Genomic DNA, 20,707 nt, shown 5'->3' with positions numbered 1-20,707 from the left:
TCCAGAAAGACCATACATTTCAGGGCCGGCCTACAGGACATATTTCAAAGTGACATGTAATGTCATTTTAGAAGAGTGAGCTGGTTTTTTTTTTTTTTTTTTTTTTTTAACTTAAAGACAAAATGGCCAGGGAAAAAGCTGCCAAGTCTCTGAGTAATCTTATTGAGGGTTCAGTTTTCTAAGTATGACCTTATGCTAGCAACAGCCCCTGAGTAACAAGAAAACAAGCCAAGCTAGGAAGCCTTGTTTCTATGAGACAAATTTGTAAGACAGCAAAGTCTGAAGGTGAATTCTAATTATGTAACATGAATGAGTCATCAATGCCGTCAGAGATCACAGACAATGAAGCAGTGACCCGCCGTCTCCCCACATTTGCAAAGCACACAGGCTCTGTTTCTCATCCCCCCCCCACACCTTCCTCTCACCCTCCCTTCCTTCCTTCTTTTCTATTTTTCTCTTTTCTTTTCCATTTTGTGCCGCATTACTCAGGGTTCTCCAGAGAAACAGAACCAATAGGATGCACATATATATTTAGAAAGTGATTTCTTGTAAGAACTTGGCTCATATGATCATGGAGGCGGGCAGGTCCCAAGATCTGCAGGATGAGTCGGCAAACTGGGGACCCAGGAGAGCTGATAGTGTGGTTCCTGTCTGCGTCTGAGGGTGTGGGACCCAGCAGAGCTGATCACGTAGCTCTAGCACAAAGGCCAGCAGTCTTCTGACCCAGGAAGATCTGATGTCTCCATTTAAGTCCAAAGGTGAGAAAAAGCCAATGTTCTAGTTCAAAGACAACCAAGCAGGAGGATTTCTCTCTTACTCAGGGGAAGGTCCACCTTTTTCTTCTATTCAGGCCTTCTACTGATTGAACAAGGCCCACCCACATCGGGAGGGCCACCCGCTTTACCCAATCTACTGATTTACACATTAATCTCATTTCAAAACACCCTCATGGGAACACCCAGAATAATGCTTGCCCAAATGTCTGGACATCCTGTGGCCCAGTCAAGTGGACATGTAGAACTAACTATCACATGTGCCTTCCTGTTCTTGGGTGCACTGGTCACACATGCTATCACCCATTTCCCGTTTATAATCTTTTCTTTACAGCAAAGTTTCTAGAAAGAGAAGTCTAGACTCTGTCTGCAGTTTCTCATCTCTCATTCGCAGGTCAACCCAGCGACAGTTGGTGCCTGTCCCCATCATTTTGTTGAAACTGATCTCAAGAATCTCCAAAATCTAATTGTCAAGTTATTTCCTCTCATCTTTGTGTAATAACACACCATCCTGAATCTCCTCCAGCCCTCTTTCTTCTGTGTGGCCCTCTAGGAGTGATAGTCCCCAGGATCCTGCCATCTTCCTCTCTCTCTTTTTTTTTAATTTATTTTTTTTGAGACAGAACCTCACCCTGTTGCCCAGGCTGGAGTGCTCACTGCAACCTCCACCTCCCAGGCTCAAGCGATTCTCCTTCCTCAGCCTCCCGAGTAGCTGGGATCACAGGCCCGCACTCCCATACCCAGTTAAATTTTGTGTTTTTAGTAGAGACAGGGTTTCACCATGTTGGCTGGGTTGGTCTCAAACTCCTGACCTCAGGTGATCTGCATTGGCCTCCCAAACTGCTGGGATTACAAGTGTGAGCCACCATGCCTGGCCCCCTATCTCATTTAAAAAGCTCTGTCTGGCTGATGTTATAAGCGCTCTTGCTTTAACCACCAGCTCTAAGCTCATGACTGTAAAATCTCTGTCTTCAACATTCTCTCTCTCTGAATCTCAGACTTGGGATATATAACTGCTTACAGATTCTCTCCCCATTGGACATTCTCCACATGAAACTGGAACTTAACATGCCACATTCAAATTCACCATTTCCCCCATAGACTCAATTTTTAATTTCTTCTTTCTCAGAATGATACTAGCATCCATGCAGTCTCCAAAGGTTTTTTCGGGAGACATTTATGACCAACGGCTCCCTTGTAATTCAAATCAGTTACTATGCTCTTTTGGTTCTCCTTGCTAAATATCCGTTTCCTCTCCTCTTCACTGTACCTGTCTCCGGCTTAATCTGAACCTTCCTTATAATTCTTATCTGGAGCACAGCTTTATAATGGATTTCTCTCCACCTCCATTTCAACTGCCCCTTTAATGAATTAGCGACTATTTTCAGTGTGATTCTTATGCAAGAAAATGTAATCAAGTTAATTCCCAATGAAAGCGTTTCCAAGCCTACCCCACTGCCTTTAGGATACAATGTGAAGACAATTGCAACAGTCCGGGAAAGAGGCTGTGAGCTAAGACAGAGGCAACTGAGATGGAGACACAGGGCAGAATGAAGGGAGCTGGGTGATCCTACAAGCTAGAAATGCCAAGATCCCATTACTGGTGAGACGATCAGACGTGGGAGTGAGAGTAAAGGGAGATGAAGGAAATCCTCTCCATCTTGACTTTGATAATAAAGTGAATCATAGTCTTGTCCTCTGAGCTGGGGAACTCTAGATCCTGACTTTCCTCAAAGCAAACAGCAAGTGAACTTACTTGGGTGGGGCACCCTGTCTGGGGAAGCAAAGCCTTCAGGAAACTCAAAGGTCTGCGTAGAGATGAATCAGAGACCCAATAATGAAGAAATCAAAATTAATACCAGATGGGTGAAGGAGGCAGTTGAAAGCCCTTGTAAATAGTCAGCGTCCAAGAGCACTGGAGGAGTGGAAGGTGCCACAAGCAATGCTCTTCTGCCAGGAGATTCCTAAAAATCTGCTGGCAAAGACCAGAGAAAGAATCAGAGCCATGTGCCCAGCAAGACATTACCTAAGCTCAAAAGGGTTTAAAGGACTTATAACCCTGCCTTTTACCCTCAATTATTTCATGATCACCACCATGCCCTTTTTCCTGGTCAGGTGGTTGGCAGTAGTTTGGAATATCTTGCTGTTTGTAGAACACGTTAAAGCATGAACGATGTGTTGCTTTGCCTTCAGGGTGCATATTTGGATGCACTCACAGATGAACTAATAGCTCTTTTCATCTCACTTTCCTTATTGAGTCTTGCCCATTTACAACAAAGGAAAGGCTTGTTTTGTAGATCTTTAAAACACACCTGAGGATTTTGAATTCATTTATAAGCCAATCCCCTCTAGTGGTCATTCAGTAAGAACCAAAGTCATTTGCAAAGCTATACACCAACAACATGTAAACTGGTTAAATGGAGCCAAACCACCCAATTTGACTGTTCAGCCAAATTCAAGTACGTCCAATGCATTGGGATATTAAATCCCAATAAATTCTTCTTTGGCATGGCCTGACAAGGTCACTGGTATTTATTGGTTGCTTTTATACAAATGGAAAGAAATATATCATAACCAAAAAGTTTTCCCAGGCAACCTTGGTAGAATCTTGCATGAGACCCAAGAGCGGGCTGAAGAACACGATCTTTGCTGCCAAAGAGCAACCTTTTGCTCTGCAAGCAGGTGGCTGATGAGCTGTTTTATGAAGGGTTTAATGATCTCTGTCTGCCTTAGTTACCTACCAAAATAAACTGTGTGAATCCCATCGTGGTAGAAGGACTGACTCCCTCATCAACTGCCAAGCAAAATCTTGGTGGGGCTCCACAGCCTGGGGAAATAAAGTTGCTAAGGAAGACAAGTCAGTGACTCTGTAGTTTCAAGGGACCTCTGCTTCAGATACTGTCAGCAGCCCAGGAAGTAGCTCTGCTGGCTGCATTGATCCTGGGCCCAGAATTACCCTCAGGCAGAACCATCAGGAAGACAGAGCTAAATCAGTCTCCATTCCCTTAGGACACTACTCATTTGGCGACAGGCTAACCAGAGAGCTTCACTCAATTTATAACATTCATAACTGATAAAGGCCTTTTCTGGTATCCCACTAATTATATATCCAGGTTATAACCTAAATAAGATACAAAACTGAGGATGTATTTTTGTGTGATTTCTTTATTTTACACACGAGGAAACTGAGACTCAGGAATGGCTGAATTGCCCAAAGTTGCACACCTGAGAGTAGAGCCCAGGCCTCCTGACTTCCCACTGTGAACACCATCACAAGCTGCCAGCTGCACATGGCTGAATGGGAGTTACAGAAGTTTGGAAAACCTGGTGTATCTCTGCAGCTGCCATGTGGCTTTCCATCAAGGACCTTAAATATAAGGGTCAGATATCAGACTAGAGGAACACCCAAGGAGGGATGAGAAAAAACGTAGACTGGATGGTCCACAAGCCTCAGTGTAGGAAATGAAGTGGATTAGCCAGGAAATCAGGAATCTAGACTATTTTGAGGGGGGCATAAAAGCTGCCTTGCTCAATCCTGCTTATTTCAATCTATAGAGAGAACCGCCCTACGAGCAGAAGCCCTGCCATTTTTACCCATGCCTGAGCCAAGAGTACGTCTTCCTTCATCCATATTTCTAGCTTTCTCCCTACACTCTCCTTTCTTTGGAAGGAAGTTATTTTCCTTTCCTATCACTGAAAATTCTAACAGAGCCCCACTGAGAGTCTTCTTCATCCTAGGTCCTCATTTAAAGCAAAATTTTACTGAGCACTTACTATGCACCAGGTGCTCAGCTGGGGTAACAAAGATGGAGCAGTCACAGTTAGAATCCACAAGGATCTCCTCATCTAAAGGTCCTGTTTATGTAGAGTGCTTGCTTGCACCATGTGGACAGTGAGCATACTTCTAAACCCCAAATCTCAACATATGGTCCAAGAAAAGACTGCTTTTCTAATTTGCAAATGTTTTATGTGAGTTTCTTTAAAAGGCTTACAAATTGAATTGTGTTAGTAAGTCCTATAACAAGTTCCTTTACTAGAAAAAAATAACTTTTATTAAATCAGGATTTTTGAGAAAAGTCTGTACTCTGTGTTCACCAAATCCATATGCTTTAACTTGTAAAACCTCCCTGTAATCACAGTCTATTGCAGTTGGGAAGGATCTGAAATGTCACCTAATCCAGAAAATGTAAATTTTTTATTTTTTAACAATGAAACAATTTTTTAAAACAAATTTTACTGTGACTTCCAAAATAATAAAATAGTTAAAACTGGCACCTCTCTCCTAAAAAATGATGAGCTTGTTTACTCTTCCTGTTGCAAATGAGGAAACTGAGATCCAAAAAGAGTGAGAATTCAAAGGTCTCAAAGAAAGTTATTTGCAGAGTGAGGGTAGGAACATAGGATCCTTTCCTACTCTCTTTCCACCCATTCATCCATCCATCCATCCATCCTTCCATTCACTTACCCACCCACCCATCCATCTATTCATCTATCCACCCATCTATCCATCCATCCACCCATTCACCTATCCATCCACCCATCCATCTATTCATTCATTTGCCATCCATCCATCCATCCATCTACCCACTCATCCATCCATTCACCTACCCATCCATCCACCCACCCATCCATCCACCCACCATCCATCTATTCAACCATCCATCCACCATCTATCCACCCATCCATCTATTCATTAATCCACCCATCCATTCAACCATCCACCCATTCATCTATTCATACGTCCATCTATCCACCCACCATCTATCTATTCATTTATCCATCCATCCATCATATATCCACCCACTGATCTACCCATCTATCTAGATATTCATCTATCTACCCATCCACCCCCCATCCATCTATTCATCCATCCATTCATCTACCCATCCCTCTGTCTACCCACTAATCCATCTACCCATCCATCCACTTCACAAATCTTCAATAAGCCCTGGGGGTCCTGCACTTGAAAGAAAGGTAGACAGAGGCCAGACCATGTATGGCCTTATGAGTCATCTTAAGAATTTTGGACACTGTCTTAAGAACAATAAGAAAAACATTGCAGTACTTTTTGTTTTGCTTGAGTTTAGGGATTTTGTTTCAAAAATATTTTATTGTAGAATGTTTCAAAAGTAGAAAGAGTAGTATCAATTACCTAGATTCAATAATTCTCAGCACATGGAAAACCTTGTTTTACTGTCTCCCCACTCTCCCCACCCCACTGGATTATTGGTCTGCAAATACTCAGTGTGAATCTTCAAACGATAAGGACTCTTTTTTATATATATATATAGATATAGATAGATAGATACACACACACACATATATAATATAAAATCGTAATACCATTATCAAACTTAAAACATTTCCATAGTAATTCCATAATATTAAAAATTCCATCAGTTGACTAAAAAACTTCAGGGATTGGTAACTCACGTGACACAGTTGACATTTTAGAGACATTAGCTCTGGCTGCAGCATGAAGAAAGGATTGTAGAGAGATGAGCCAAGTCTCAAAGGCCAATGCAGTAATCCAGATGAGAATGGAAGTGGCCTGAACATGACAGCAGTAGGGACAGAGAGGAATGGAGAGGTACAATAGCACTGCAGGAGGCATCATTGAAAGGACATCTTGAAAGCCATGGGGAAGATGGACAATGGAGACCATTAGGATGAGGCCTAGCATCTACTGTGGGTGGTGGTGCCATTCACTGAGAGGAGACCAAAGCTGAAAATATCCATTTGGATTAGCAGATGGGGTGTGTCTTTTGGAGAGGTGGAGCACAAGGTGGGAGAGGGACATCAAGGGAAGCTGTCCAGGGCCAGTTGGAGAGAAGACCCGGGCTGGAGAGACAGGTTTGGGAGTCCTGAAGCTGTAGGTGGAAACTGAAGTTGTGGTTGCAGGTGGTGAAAGCAGAGGAGGCTGAGGACAGAACTGGAGGCTCAGTGCCATGATGGGAGATGAAGAGAAACACCCAGACAGACTAGCACCAAGGAAAGAGCATCATTTAAAAGGGGAAACATGGTCAATGATGTCAAATTTTGCAGAGATGTCAAGTAAAGTCAGACTCAAAGTGGTCCACTGGGTTTAGGAAAAAGGATTTAGAACAAAGGGTGTTGGGAAGAGCCCCTTTGGTGAGGTAGAGAAAACAAACACCAGACGGTCACCAGTGAAAACAGAAGAACTGGAAGTTCCTCCGCACCCAACCCAAAGTGCTAGCATTACAGGCGTAAGCCACCGCACCCGACCCAGTCTGTGATACTTTATTATGGCAGCTCTAACAAACTAATACAGCTGGGCACTGTGGTTAACGTGGTACTTCCTTCTTCTTATTTAATGTTCACAACAATCTCATGCGGTAAGTGCTCCTGCATCTCCTTTTCTAGATGAAGAGATTGAAGCTTACAGAGGGAAACACGCTAACTTGCATAAGGTGGGAAAGTTAATAAGCAGAATTCTAATGCAGTTTCCCAGGGATGCTGTCACTAAGCACCACAGACTGCGGGGCTTAAACAGAAATTGATTGTTTCACAGCTCGGGAGGCTGGAAGAGACCAAGGGGTCGGTAGGGTTGGTGACTCGAGAGGGCTGTGAGGAAAGAATCTGCCCGTGTTTCTTCATATCAACTTTCCTCTGCATATTACTCCTCTTTACAAGGACATCAGTCCAGTTGGATGAGGGGCCCACCCTGCTCTGGTAGGACCTCATCTGAACTAATTACATCTGCAATGACTTTATTTCCAAATAAGGTCCCATTCTGAGATACTGGGGATGAGGAATTTAACATATTAATTTGGGGGGACACAATTCAACCCTCCTGCCCTGCTTGGATGAAGGCCATGCGAGCTGAAGGACTCAGTCAGCTAGGGGAAAACCTGACTTCAGGGTGTTAAAGGAAAGGCATGACTGCTGGGAGCAAGTCAGGAGAGAGGTCATATACGGAGAAAAGTCCCGTAGAAGGCAAGACAGGATGGCATTGAGTGACAGGTGGAGGGATTCACTTGGGCATGAGAGGAGACATTTTCCTTATTGTCACAAGGATGCGGGAAGGAAAAAGGGATGAGTTGAAATGTGAAGTGAATCTGCAGATGTGGAGGAGGGAAGTTGAGGAAGTTCATTTCAGAGGGCTCCTGCTTTCTTTGTGGAGCAGGTGGGGAGACTGCCTACGGAGGTTAACAGCAGGGTTTAAGATTGGGGCACAGAAGACGGACAGGCAACAAAACCAGAGACGTTGGAAAACGTGGCGAAAGTTTGAAACATCCACTGTGTATAAACTGCAGCAGACTGCTGTGTCTAGAATAGGCCCCATTCAATGTAGCATTGCAGAAGATAATCTACTCTCCTTTTAATTAGGAAAATAGGAGAACAGGAAGGTGAGATGGCCAGGGAACTCCAGAGGGTTGCCTGACAGCAACAAGGATCTAGATGGCATTGGTGACCGTGAGTTTGCAGTGGCACCGTCTGCAGGGTGTGCGGTTTTGCCAGCCATGCTCAATAGCTGGGCGATTGATGCAGAGTAAGTAAACAGTTGAGCTCATCCAAGGCTGGGCTTTGGCCAGGGCAATGCATGAAAAGGACAAACGGCAAGGAGGTTGAGTATATTGGCAAGAGGAGGGTGAAGTGGGGAAGCTCAGGGGTTCAGTGGGCAGAGAGGGAAGTGGGCATGTGAGGAGGCTGTGGCTATTTCTGCTGAAGAGGCCTGCTCATGGCCCTTGCTTTTGGAGCACATGGCTATTGCTGCTTCCTGGAGGAAGACACGCTGTCAGATGTGGCATACTAATGAGCTGCAGGCTGACAGGCTCCCCAGCTGGTCTCCCTCTTCTGCAGTGGTCCTGACTGGTCCCAGCTGGGCAATTCAGCAATCTGTGCTCAGTGCTGCCACAACTCTCAGAGCATGCTCTGGGGACACACACCCCTGGGAAAGGATGAGGTGGGTACCAGCTGCCTTCCTAGTGGCGTGTCAATGTATCCCTGGGTCAGTCTGTTCATTTCTCTGTTATTTAAAATGCTGTATGGGCTGACTCTGTTTACATCTTGGATTTTATTACTGTAATCTTCTAAGACTACCAACCTTCCTTTAGCTGCCATATTTCAAATAAAACTATGGATATTATTATAAATATTATTGATATTACTATTCTATACATCTACTAATATTATTAGCAGTCAACTTGAAACTCTAAGTTACCATATTCACTTCAGTATCTTCATATACAAATAATAGAGAAAAAAACCATTAATGTTTTACAGGGGTGGTGACACACTACTATTATTCCTAGTACAAAATGGTCAACATTTAAAAAATATATACTAAATATTGTCAGAAGCAATGGGAGCTATTATACCTTGTTGATGAGAATATCAATTGATACAACCACTTTGGAAACAGTTTGGTATTTTCTGTTAAAGCTGAAAACAAAGCGGGCAAGGTGCTATGAGCCTGTAGTCCCAGCTACTCAGGAGGCTGAGGACAGAGAATCCCTTGAGGCAACCTGGACAACACAAAGAAACAAGGAAGGCAGGAAGGCAGGAAGGCAGGAAGGGATGGATGGAAACCTATCATCCAGCAATTCCATATAAACACAACAGAAACAGATAAAGATCTGTGTAGCATTATTATTCATAATGGGCTAGTACTGGAAACAACACAATTGTCCATGAACATTATTAATAGAATGGAAAAATGCTGGCATATCCATACAGTGGAATACCATACAGCAATGCAAATTACAAACTACAGCTATAGGCAATAACATAGATGTATTGCTCAAACATAATGCTGAGTGGGAGAAACCCACACAAAAGAACTTATGCTGTGATCCATTTATCCAAAGTTTAAAAACAGGGGAAGTCACTTTATTGTATAGGAGTGCCAAGTGACATAGTAAAGCACAGAGAAAACTAAGGAGGGAATGACCAGAAGAGTCCAGATAGTCACCTGTGGGCAGGCCCACCCTCAACAGAAAACTGGCACATTCAGTAATTGAGGACATATAAATATACTTTAGACACTGCTTTGCTTATATACAAATAAAAATCTGCAATATATGTCATATGGAATTATTCTTTTCCTTTGACATGACTTCAAAGTACATATTATCTGATTCTTATCATGAGTTTAAAACAAAGGATCAATGTCTGACATTCTTCCAAATAATAAATTGACAGGATTCCTTGGAGCATTACAAAAAAGTTTTTTTGTGGGGCTTAAGGTAAAAGTACAGATGGAGAACTGCATGTTATGGGCCTAATATTGTATTGTATTATAAAATTGTAAATTGTAAAATTATAAATTAAACTGACAAGCTGTTAAATAAAAGATGTCCCATCCTCCTACTTGGACAAATATCTCTTCATAGTGACCTGAGAAACCACGTTGGATCTTAGAATTCTTGGACTGCTTGGATCTTCCTGCTAGAACATGTGCCACAGGAAGAAGCTTCCCCTAGATCCAGCCATCCACCCTCATGCCCCAGCCCTGTTCCATCCCATAACCCAAGGGCCTTGGTGCTCATATATATCACTCTTGAGCCCTAAAGTCTAAACTTCACCGTGGCCTTTTACAAATATCTGCTTCCAGGTTCCCCTCAGGAAGAAGGACGTAAAGACGAGCCCACAAAGACCAGGAAGTAGGTTTGGAATCATTTGAACAGGAAGTCCCAATGTCCTGGTCCTTGGCACGGGGTCTCGAAAGGGAGACATGGGTCTCAGGTGGGCGTGGTCTCTTGGTCCCACAGACCTCTTTCCCCTTCAGAAAGTGCATGGCTGGAGGAGAGATGGAAGCCCAAAAGCACAAGGCCCAACAGAGTACCCGGTGCATGCGGATAAGGGTAGTACCTCCTTTATGGGAAAGAAAGAGGTCACATTGGAAAGGGCACTTGGAAAGCTTCTGGAGTCCTGGCAGTACTCTATGTCTTGACCTGCGTGGCTGTTAAATTTATGACAATTTATTAAGCTATACATTCATTTTATACAGTTTTCTATATGTGTGTTATATTTCCCAGTAAAGAATTAATGATGTGTGTGTGTGTGTATGTGTGTGTGTGTGTGTGTGTGTATATATATATATATATAAAATTTCTGGTACTGTAGTTTATGGTATCCCCATAGACAAATCAGCTCTGAGAGGTTGCCTTACAAGCGCAGACACCTTGGGCAGTTAAAATGCCTCAAGGTGCGAGTACCTAAAGAAGCAATAGACAGGACGCTGGAAACGCAGTAACTCTCCCTTCTGGTTCTCCACCCCGTGTGGGGCCAAGATACTGGGGAAACCACACATGGGTTCAGGCAGAGCAAATGAGTCATGGGCCCGTGTCCTCTTGCCTAGCCACTGCAAGTGCCTCAGAGGAAAATTCCTTTTTGCCCCTCCTAGCCAAGACTATAAACACTGTGTTTATCAAACTGAAATTACAGGAGGCTGTTCCCATCCTGGTAGAAGCGAAAGGAGACCAACTCCCAATTATCCTGTTTGGAAAAGAGTTCTAGGAAGACTTCCTCCTAAGGGCAGCTGCATAGGTTCATTAAATTGTTTGCTGAGCTTCTATTATGTGCCAGGCACAATTCTTATTTTTCTGCTTCCCCTTTTAAAGCAACTTCTTACATTATTCTTGATAGGAAAACACCGTCCTTTTACAAAGATTCACATTACCAATTCTCAAAAAGATATTCATGTGCCCTATGTGGTTTAAATATGAGGGTTTTTCTAAGAATATACATCCCAACTATAACCTACAAATGCATACACATACACACACACATACCACCTCAAAACAGGCTTCCAGCTGCAAGATGTTGAAAGAGAAGTGAAAAATTGGCCAGTACTAACTCACCGAAAGCCCAGTCCATGTTTTTCCCAAAAAAATCAAATTCTGGGCTTTGCATCTAAGCTATTTAAAAGCCACATTTCCAAAACACTAGTTTTTCTCCTTTTCTGGAAACAAGAAAAGCAGATGGCTCCAGTGACCTTCGCAAGCTGCTGGTAAGAGGTAGAGTCAGCCACATCTTGTGGCTTCAAAATGATAAAAGCAGTAACATATTAAGTTGGTTTAAAGGGGGATGGTGAGGCCATAGGGATGGGAGAGTAGAAAACAATCAGTGAAATCGATGGCAATACTAAAACTGTAGGTTACAGGCAAGGAAATTTCACTCTCACCTCTACTATCCATACAAAACACCTGGCAAACATCTACCCATCTCTCAAGACTCCATTCAAGATTGACCTTCTTCCTTTGTGCCCTCACCGGATCCACTGCACATTTGACCCGAAATGATGTAACATTTTATTGTGCGGTATTTTTGTTTGTTCAGTGAGACTGTGGGATCCTTGAGGACATTACTATAGTTTATGCGTCTTTGAAGTTCCAACTAAAGCATAGTGAGAACCCCATAAATGCTTTCTTTGATTGCATGAATGAATGGATGATGGATTCCATTCACGAGACTATGGATTTGGCTTTTCCAACTGCTCTGATGCAATCCCTAAATGATGAAAAGCATCTCAATTTTTTTCAGAGTTTACCAACCTTTCCATCTCTATCTCCTGTTTTCAGATTCAGTAAGCTGTGAGGTCCGTAATGTCAGACACTGGCAAACATCACGTGTTCTTCAAGTAGAGTTATGAAAACGAAGAAACTGGTCGGCAGAGTAAAACGTCGGAATTGTCCTTTCCAAGATCCAGAGCCGCAACATTCCTTGGGGGAAAATGTGGACAAGGGTGAGTACTGAGAGAAAAAAACAGACAATTTGTGATTCCCCTTTTTCCAGTTTGCTCAGCCCCTGCAATAATAATACAAATAGTGGGGAGTTTTTTGCTGGTTTTTTTTTTTTTTTTTTTGGTTTGTTTTTGTTTTTGTTTTTGTTTTGGTCGTACATACCTGCAACTAACATTTGGGGAAAATACTGTTTAGACTGCCAGATTTTGCTCTGTTAGGTGAATTTTTTACATGGATACACTGATGCCCACAGGGCATCCTCTTCCATCCTGAAATCTCTGGGGAAGCAGTCTTCTGGGATGCAGATTGATTATTCCAATTAGTATAATGGTGCCTGAGCAAGCCTGGAAGTTATACCCACTGAACTACTCATTCAGAAGCTGATCGCCCAGGTTTGGAAATAGCCAGTTCTTCGGTGCCTTGTTTCTCTGTTTGCCAGTCACCTTTAAACCATTCAACTTCCATTCGGCCATTCCTCAAGAAAATCAACTTGGCCTGGGGTACAGTGTACGATTAAAATAATCAATTTTTCTATCTAACCAAGGCTTCCTAAAGGTTTTATGAAAATTCATAGAAGAAATGATGTGTAATTTTACCTATTAGTTGGCCTCTAAAGGAGGTAGGCATAGTTGCATGGCATAGTGGCAATGAGGGTCACAAAGATCTGAGTTTTGGTCCTTGCTTTTCTGTTTAGTAGTAGAGTTGACCTTAAGCCAGTGACCTGACCCTTTTGAATCTCTGTTTCTGCGTTTATAAAATGGTGACAGGAAGATTGTTCAGAGGATGAAATGAGAAAATGCACATAGAGTAATTCGTGCTTCAAAAAAAAAAAAAAAAAGGTGAATTCCCTTATCTGTTGAGATTGATCAACTGTTTTCTGTATCTCAGAGAATCAATCATCAACTGCACACAAATGAAAAAGCTCTGGGCACCACATCAAGCCAAGGACAGCCCCATCTCCTTTCTGGGGAAAGGTTCCAAGTTAAATATAACGAGAAATGTTTTCTTTAAATAATTTGATAAGCAACAAAAAGATTTCCCTGGAAGGCATTAAATACAAGTTTGATTGTCATATCACAGTGATTTTTTTAAATTATACTTTAAGTTCTAGGGTACATGTGCACAACGTGCAGATTGGTTACATAATTATACATGTACCATGTTGATTTGCTGCACCCAACAACTTGTCATTTACATTAGGTATTTCTCCTAATGCTATCCCTTCCCCAGGTCCCCACCCCCCAGCAGACCCCGGTGTGTGATATTGACCGCCCTGTGTCCATGTGTTCTCGTTGTTCAACTCCCACCTATGAGTGAGAACATGTGGTGTTTGGTTTTCTGTCCTTGTGATAGTTTGCTTAGAATGATGGTTTCCAGCTTCATCCATGTCCCTGCAAAGGACATTAACTCATCCAATTTTATGGCTGTATAGTATTCCATGGTGTATATGTGCCACATTTTCTTAATCCAGACTATCATTGATGGACATTTGGGGTGGCTCCAAGTCTTTGCTATTGTGAAGAGTGCTGCAATAAACATATGTGTGCATGTGTCTTTATAGTAGCATGATTTATAATCCTTTGGGTATATACCCAGTAATGGGATCACTGGGTATTTCTAGTTCTAGATCCTTGAGGAATTGCCACACTGTCTTCCACAATGGTTGAACTAATTTACACTTCCAACAACAGTGCAAAAGCATTCCCATTTCTCCACATCCTCTCCAGCATCTGTTGTTTCCTGACTTTTTAAGGATCGCCATTCTAACTGGTATGAAAGGTATCTCACTGTCATTTTGATTTGCATTTCTCTGATGACCAGTGATGATGAGCATTTTTTCATATCTGTTGGCTGCGTAAATGTCTTCTTTTGAGAAGTGTCTGTTCATATCCTTTGCCCACTTTTTGATGAGGTTGTTTATTTCTTGTAAATTTGTTTAAGTTATTTGTAGATTCTGGATATTAGCCCTTTATCAGATGGGTAGACTGCAAAGATTTTCTCCCATTCTGTAGGTTGCCTGTTCACTCTGATGATAGTTTCTTTTGCTGTGCAGAAGCTCTTTAGTTTAATTAGATCCCATTTGACTATTTTGGCTTTTGTTCCCATTGCTTTTGGTGTTTCAGTCGTGGTCTTTGCCCACGTCTATGTTCTGAATGGTATTGCCTAGGTTTTCTTCTAGAGTTTTTATGGTGTTTAAGTCTTTAATCCATCCTGAGTTAATTTTTGTATATGGTGTAAGGAAGGGATCCAGTTTCAGCTTTCTGCTTTCTACATACAACTAGCCAGTTTTCCCAGCACAATTCATTAAATAGGGAATCCTTTCCATATTGCTTGTTTTTGTCAGGTTTGTCAAAGATCAGATGGTTGTAGATGTATGTTGTTATTTCTGAGGCCTCTGTTCTGTTCCACTGGTTTAAATATCTGTTTTGGTACCAGTACCATGCTGCTTTGGTTACTATAGCCTTATAGTATAGTTTGAAGTCAGGTAGCATCATGCCTCCAGCTTTGTTCTTTTTGCTTAGGATTGTCTTGGCAATGCGGGCTCTTTTTTGATACTATATGAAATTTAAAGTAGTTGTTTCCAATTCTGTGAAGAAAGTCAGTGGTAGCTTGATGGGGATGGCATTGAATCTATAAATTACCTTGCGCAGAATGGCCATTTTCATGACATTGATTCTTCCTATCCATGAGCATGGAATATTCTTCCATTTGTTTGTATCCTCTTTTATTTCGTTGAGCAGTGGTTTGTAGTTCTCCTTGAAGAGGTCCTTCGACATCCCTTGTAAGTTGAATTCCCAGGTATTTTGTTCTCTTTATAGTAATTGTGAATGGGAGTTCACTCATGATTTGGCTCTCTGTTTGTCTATTATTGGTGTATAGGAATGCTTGTGATTTTTGCACATTGATTTTGTATCCTGAGATTTGCTGAAGTTGCTTATCAGCTTAAGGAGATTTTGGGTAGAGATGATGAGGTTTTCTAAATATACAATCATGTCATACACAAACAGAGACAATTCCTGTTTTCCTAATTGAATACCCTTTATTTCTTTCTCTTACCTGATTTCCCTAGCCAGAACTTCCAACACTATGTTGAACAGGAGTGATGAGAGAGGGCATCCTTGTGTTGTGCCAGTTTTCAAAGGGAATGCTTCCAGTTTTTGCCCATTCAGTATGATATTGGCTGTGGGTTTGTCATAAATAGCTCTTATTATTTTGAGATACATCCCATCAATACCTAGTTTATTGAGAGTTTTTAGCATGAAGGGCTGTTGAATTTTGTCAAAGGGCTTTTCTGCATCTATTGAGATAATCATGTGGGTTTTGTCATTGGCTCCATTTATGTGATGGATTACATTTATTGATTTGCATATGTTGAACCAGCCTTGCATCCCAGGGATGAAGCTGACTTGATCATGGTGGATAAGCTTTTTGATGTGCTGCTGGATTCAGTTTGCCAGTATTTTACTGAAGATTTTTACATCACTGTTCATCAGGGATATTGGCCTAAAATTCTCTTTTTTTGTTGTGTCTCTACCAGACTTTGGTATCAGGATAATGCTAGCCTTATAAAATGAGTTAGGGAGGATTCCCCCTTTTTCTATTGACTGAAATAGTTTCAGAAGGGATGGTGCCAGCTCCTCTTTGTACCTCTGATAGAATTTGGCTGTGAATCTTTCTGGTCCTGGCCTTTTTTTGGTTGGTAGGCTATTAATTATTGCCTCAATTTAAGAGACTGTTATTGGTCTATTCAGAGATTCAACTTCTTCCTGGTTTAGTCTTGGTTGGATGTATGTGTCCAGGAATTTATCCATTTCTTCTAGATTTTCTAGTTTATTTGTGTAGAGGCATTTACAGTATTCTCTGGTGGTAGTTTGTATTTCTGTGGGTTTGGTGGTGATATACCCTTTACCATTTTTTATTGTGTCTATTTGATTCTTCTCTCTTTTCTTCTTTATTAGTCTTACTAGCAGTCTATCTATTTTGTTGATCTTTTCAGAGGTGTTTATAGTATTCTCTGATGGTAGTTTGTGTTTCTGTGGGATCAGTGGTGATATCCCCTTTATCATTTTTTATTGCGTCTATTTGATTTTTCTCTCTTTTCTTCTTTATTAGTCTTGCTAGCAGTCTATTTATTTTGTTGATCTTTTCAAAAAACCAGCTCCTGGATTCATTGATTTTTTTGAAGGGTTTCTTGTGTCTTTATCTCCTTCAGTTCTGCTCTGATCTTAGTTATTTCTTGCCTTCTGCTAGCTGTTGAATTTCTTACTCTTGCTTCCCTAGTTCTTTTGTGATGTTGGAGTGTCGATTTTAGATCTTTCCTGCTTTCTCTTGTGGGCATTTAGTGATATAAATTTCCCTCTACACTGCTTTAAATGTGTCCCAGAGATTCTGGTATGTTGTGTCTTTGTTCTCATTGGTTTCAAAGAACATCTTCATTTCTGCCTTCATTTCGTTACTTACCCAGCAGTCATTCAGGAGTGGTTGTTCAGCTTCCATGTAGTTGTGTAGTTTTGAGTGGCTTTGTTAATCCTGAGTTCTAATTTGATTGTACTGTAGTCTGAGAGACGGTTTGTTGTGATTTCTGTTCTTTTACATTTGCTGAGGAGTGTTTTACTACCAATTATGTGGTCAATTTTACAATAAGCATGATGTGGTGCTTGGAAGAATGTATATTCTGTTGATTTGGGGTGTACAGTTCTGTAGACGTCTATTAGGTCCACTTGGTCCAGAGCTGAGTTCAAGTCCTGGATATCCTTGTTAACCTTCTGTCTCGTTGATCTGTCTAATATTGACAGTGGGGTGTTAAAGTCTCCCATTATTATTGTATGGAGGTCTAAGTCTCTGTAGGTCTCTAAGGACTTGCTTTATGAATCTGGGTGCTCCTGTGTTGGGTGTATATATATTTAGGATAGCTAGCTCTTCTTGGTGAATAGATCCCTTTACCATTATGTAGTGGTCTTCTTTGTCCTTTTTGATCTTTGTTGGTTTAAAGTCTGTTTTATCAAAGACTAGAATTGAAACCCCTGCTTTTTTTTTTTTTTTTCTTTCCATTTGCTTGGTAGATCTTCCTCCATCTCTTTATTTTGAGCCTATGTATGTCTTTGCACATGAAATGGTTCTCCTGAATACAGCGCATCGATGGGTCTTGACTCTTTATCCAATTTGCCAGTCTGTGTCTTTTAATTGGGGCATTTAGTCCATTCACATTTAAAGTTAATATTGTTATGTGTGAATTTGATCCTGTCTTTATGATGTTACCTGGTTATTTTCCTGTTAATTGATGCAGTTTTTTCATAGTGTCAATGGTCTTTACCATTTGGCATGTTTTTGCAGTGGCTAGTACCAATTATTCCTTTCCATGTTTAGTGCTTCCTTCAGGAGTTCTTCTTATAAGGCAGGCCTGGTAGTGACAAAATCTCTCAGCATTTGCTTGTCTATAAAGGATTTTATTTGTCTTTCACTTATGAAGCTTAGTTTGGCTGGATATGAGATTCTGGGATGAAAATTCTTTTCTTTAAGAATGTTGAATATTAACCCCCACTCTCTTCTGGCTTGTAGGGTTTCTGCCAAGAGATCTGCTGTTAGTCTGATGGGCTTCCCTTTGTGGGTAACCTGACCTTTCTCTCTGGCTGCCCTTAACATTTTTTCCTTCATTTCAACCTTGGTGAATCTGACAATTATGTGTCTTGGGGTTGCTCTTCTTGAGGAGTATCTTTGTGGTGTTCTCTGTATTTCCTGAATTTGAATGCTGGCCTGTCTTGCTAAGTTCAGGAAGTTATCCTGGATAATATCCTGAAGAGTGTTTTCTAACTTGGTTCCATTCTCCCCGTCACTTTCTGGTACAGCAATCAAACGTATATTTGGTCTTTTCACATAGTCATATTTCTTGGAGGCCTTGTTTGTTTCTTTTCATTCTTTTTTCTCTAATCTTGTCTTCTCACTTTATTTCATTAATTTGATCTTCAATCACTGATATCCTTCCTTTCACTTGATCAAATAGGCTATTGAATCTTGTGCATGCGTCACAAAGTTCTCATGCTGTGGTTTTCAGCTCCATCAGGTCATTTAAGATCTTCTGTATACTGTTTATTCTAGTTAGCCATTAATCTAACCTTTTTTCAAGGTTTTTAGCTTCCTTGCAATGGGTTAGAACATGCTCCTTTAGCTTGGAGAAGTTTGTTATTACCAACCTTCTGAAGCCTGCTTCTGTCAACTAGTCAAACTTATTCTCTGTCCAGTTTTGTTCCCCTGCTGGCAAGGAGTTGCGATCCTTTGGAAGAGATGAGGCACTCTGTTTTTTGGAATTTTCTGCTTTTATGCTCTGGTTTCTCCCCATCTTTGTGGTTTTATCTACCTTTGGTCTTTGACGTTGGTGACCTACAGATGGGGTTTTGGTGTGGATGTCTTTTTGTTGATGTTGATGCTATTCTTTTCTGTTTGTTAGTTTTCCTTCTTACAGACCCCTCAGCTGCAGGTCTGTTGGAGTTTGCTGGAGGTCAGCTCCAGACCCTGTTTGCCTGGGTGTCACCAGCAGAGGCTACGGAACAGTAAATATTGCTGCCTGATCCTTCCGCTGGAAGCTTCGTCCCAGAGAGGCACCCACCTATTTGAGGTGACTGTCGGCCCCTACTGGGAAGTGTTTCCCAGTCAGGCTACACGGGGGTCAGGGACCCACTTGAGGAGGCAGTCTGTCCATTCTTGGAGCTCGAACGCCATGCTGAGAGAACCACTGTTCCTTTAGAGTTGTCAGACAGGGACATTTAAGTCTGCAGAAGCTGTTTGCTGCCTTTTGTTCTCCTATGTCCTGCTCCCAGTGATGGAATCTATAGAGGCAGTAGGCCTTACTGAGCTGTGGTGGGCTCTGCCCAGTTTGTACTTCCCGGCCTCTTTGTTTACACTGTGACACTTTGTTTACTCAAGCCTCAGCAATGGTGGATGCCCCTCCCGCTGTCAAGCTGCAGTGTCACAGGTTGACCTCAGACTGCTGCACTAGCAGTGAGCAAGGCTCCGTGGGCATGGGACCCACCGAGCCAAGCACAGGAGAGTATCTCCTGACCTGCCAGTTGCTAAGACTGTGGGAAAAGTGTAGTATTTGGTCAGGAGTGTACCATTCCTCCAGGTACAGTCTGTCACGGCTTCCTTGGCTAAGAAAGGGGAATCCCCTGACCCCTTGCACTGCCCGGGTGAGGCGATGCCCTGCCCTGCTTCAGGCCTCCGTGGGCTGCATCCACTGTCCAACCAGTCCCAGTGAGATGAACCAGGTACCTCAGTTGGAAATGCAGAAATCACCCATCTTCTGTGTTGATCTTGCTGGGAGCTGCAGACCAAAGCTGCTCCTATTTGGCCATCTTGGACAATAGCCCACTCACTGTGATGTTTTAAGGTCAAGGTAATGACCTCTTAAAAATCATCCCTAGTACTAGATTCTATGGCAAAAATCTGTCACAGAACTGGATACTTCAGAGATTTCCACCAAACCAAATTAGTAATCCAAACTGGAACAAACTATATTTATTTGTGAATCCTCAATCCATTCAATACAAATACGAATTTCTCTATGAATAGTGAAACAAAAAATGTCTCTCTTCTCATTTTTTATACCTACTCAGCCAGCATTACTAAACTGAGACCAAAACAGAGAGAGACAGGGAGAAAAAACATTCCCTGAAGCAAGTCAGTATTTCATTCCAGCTGTATCTCTGCAATTAACATTAGCTCTATGGTATTTCCAATACATGCTGAGCCTCAACTTTTGGAATTCTAGACCTAAAAAACATAATTTCACCATCTAAAATTCTTAATTTGCTTTAGAATTATGTATGTTGAGTCAAAAGGTCCTTTGAGGTCTTTAATTCCATTACTTCTGGGTGATTTTTCCCCATTATTAAACTTTATTTAACTTTTCATACACACAGATACACACACACACACACACACACATCACTTCACACTACACATATGTATATTTCTACTGCTCTTTTTCAGGTAGGATGCTGGTTAAAAATATGGATTGGGGCTGGGTGCAGTGGCTCACACCTATAATCCCAGCACCTTGGGAGGTCAAGGTGGGCAGATGATTTGAGGTCAGCAGTTCGAGACCAGCCTGACCAAGATGGTGAAACCCTTTCTCTACTAAAAATAGGAAAATTAGCTGGGTGTAGTGGTGTGCACCTATAGTCCCAGCTACTCAGGAGGCTGAGGCAAGAGAATTGCTTGAACCCCAGA

General features: G+C 41.8%; 1 protein-coding gene and 1 long non-coding RNA gene across 2 annotated transcripts in view; one reads left to right on the top strand and one right to left on the bottom strand.

Moving 5' to 3' along the window:
• Positions 1–20,707, bottom strand: part of LOC126953888 (uncharacterized) — a 109,103-nt gene that overhangs the window by 17,344 nt on the left and 71,052 nt on the right. Inside the window, exon 3 of the long non-coding RNA XR_007725399.1 lies at positions 12,293–12,460. This is a non-coding gene — a long non-coding RNA (uncharacterized LOC126953888). The remainder of the gene's footprint in view (positions 1–12,292; positions 12,461–20,707) is intronic.
• Positions 12,387–20,707, top strand: part of NEDD9 (neural precursor cell expressed, developmentally down-regulated 9) — a 123,594-nt gene continuing 115,273 nt past the window's right edge. Inside the window, exon 1 of the mRNA XM_050789577.1 lies at positions 12,387–12,483. Coding sequence (XP_050645534.1) covers positions 12,472–12,483 — 12 coding nt within the window. The 5' untranslated portion in view covers positions 12,387–12,471. The remainder of the gene's footprint in view (positions 12,484–20,707) is intronic.

Source organism: Macaca thibetana, chromosome 4 (assembly GCF_024542745.1).
Source record: "Macaca thibetana thibetana isolate TM-01 chromosome 4, ASM2454274v1, whole genome shotgun sequence".
NCBI lineage: Eukaryota > Metazoa > Chordata > Mammalia > Primates > Cercopithecidae > Macaca > Macaca thibetana.
The sequence above is the reverse complement of the archived record's forward strand: the minus strand, read 5'-3'. Positions and strand labels throughout refer to the sequence as shown.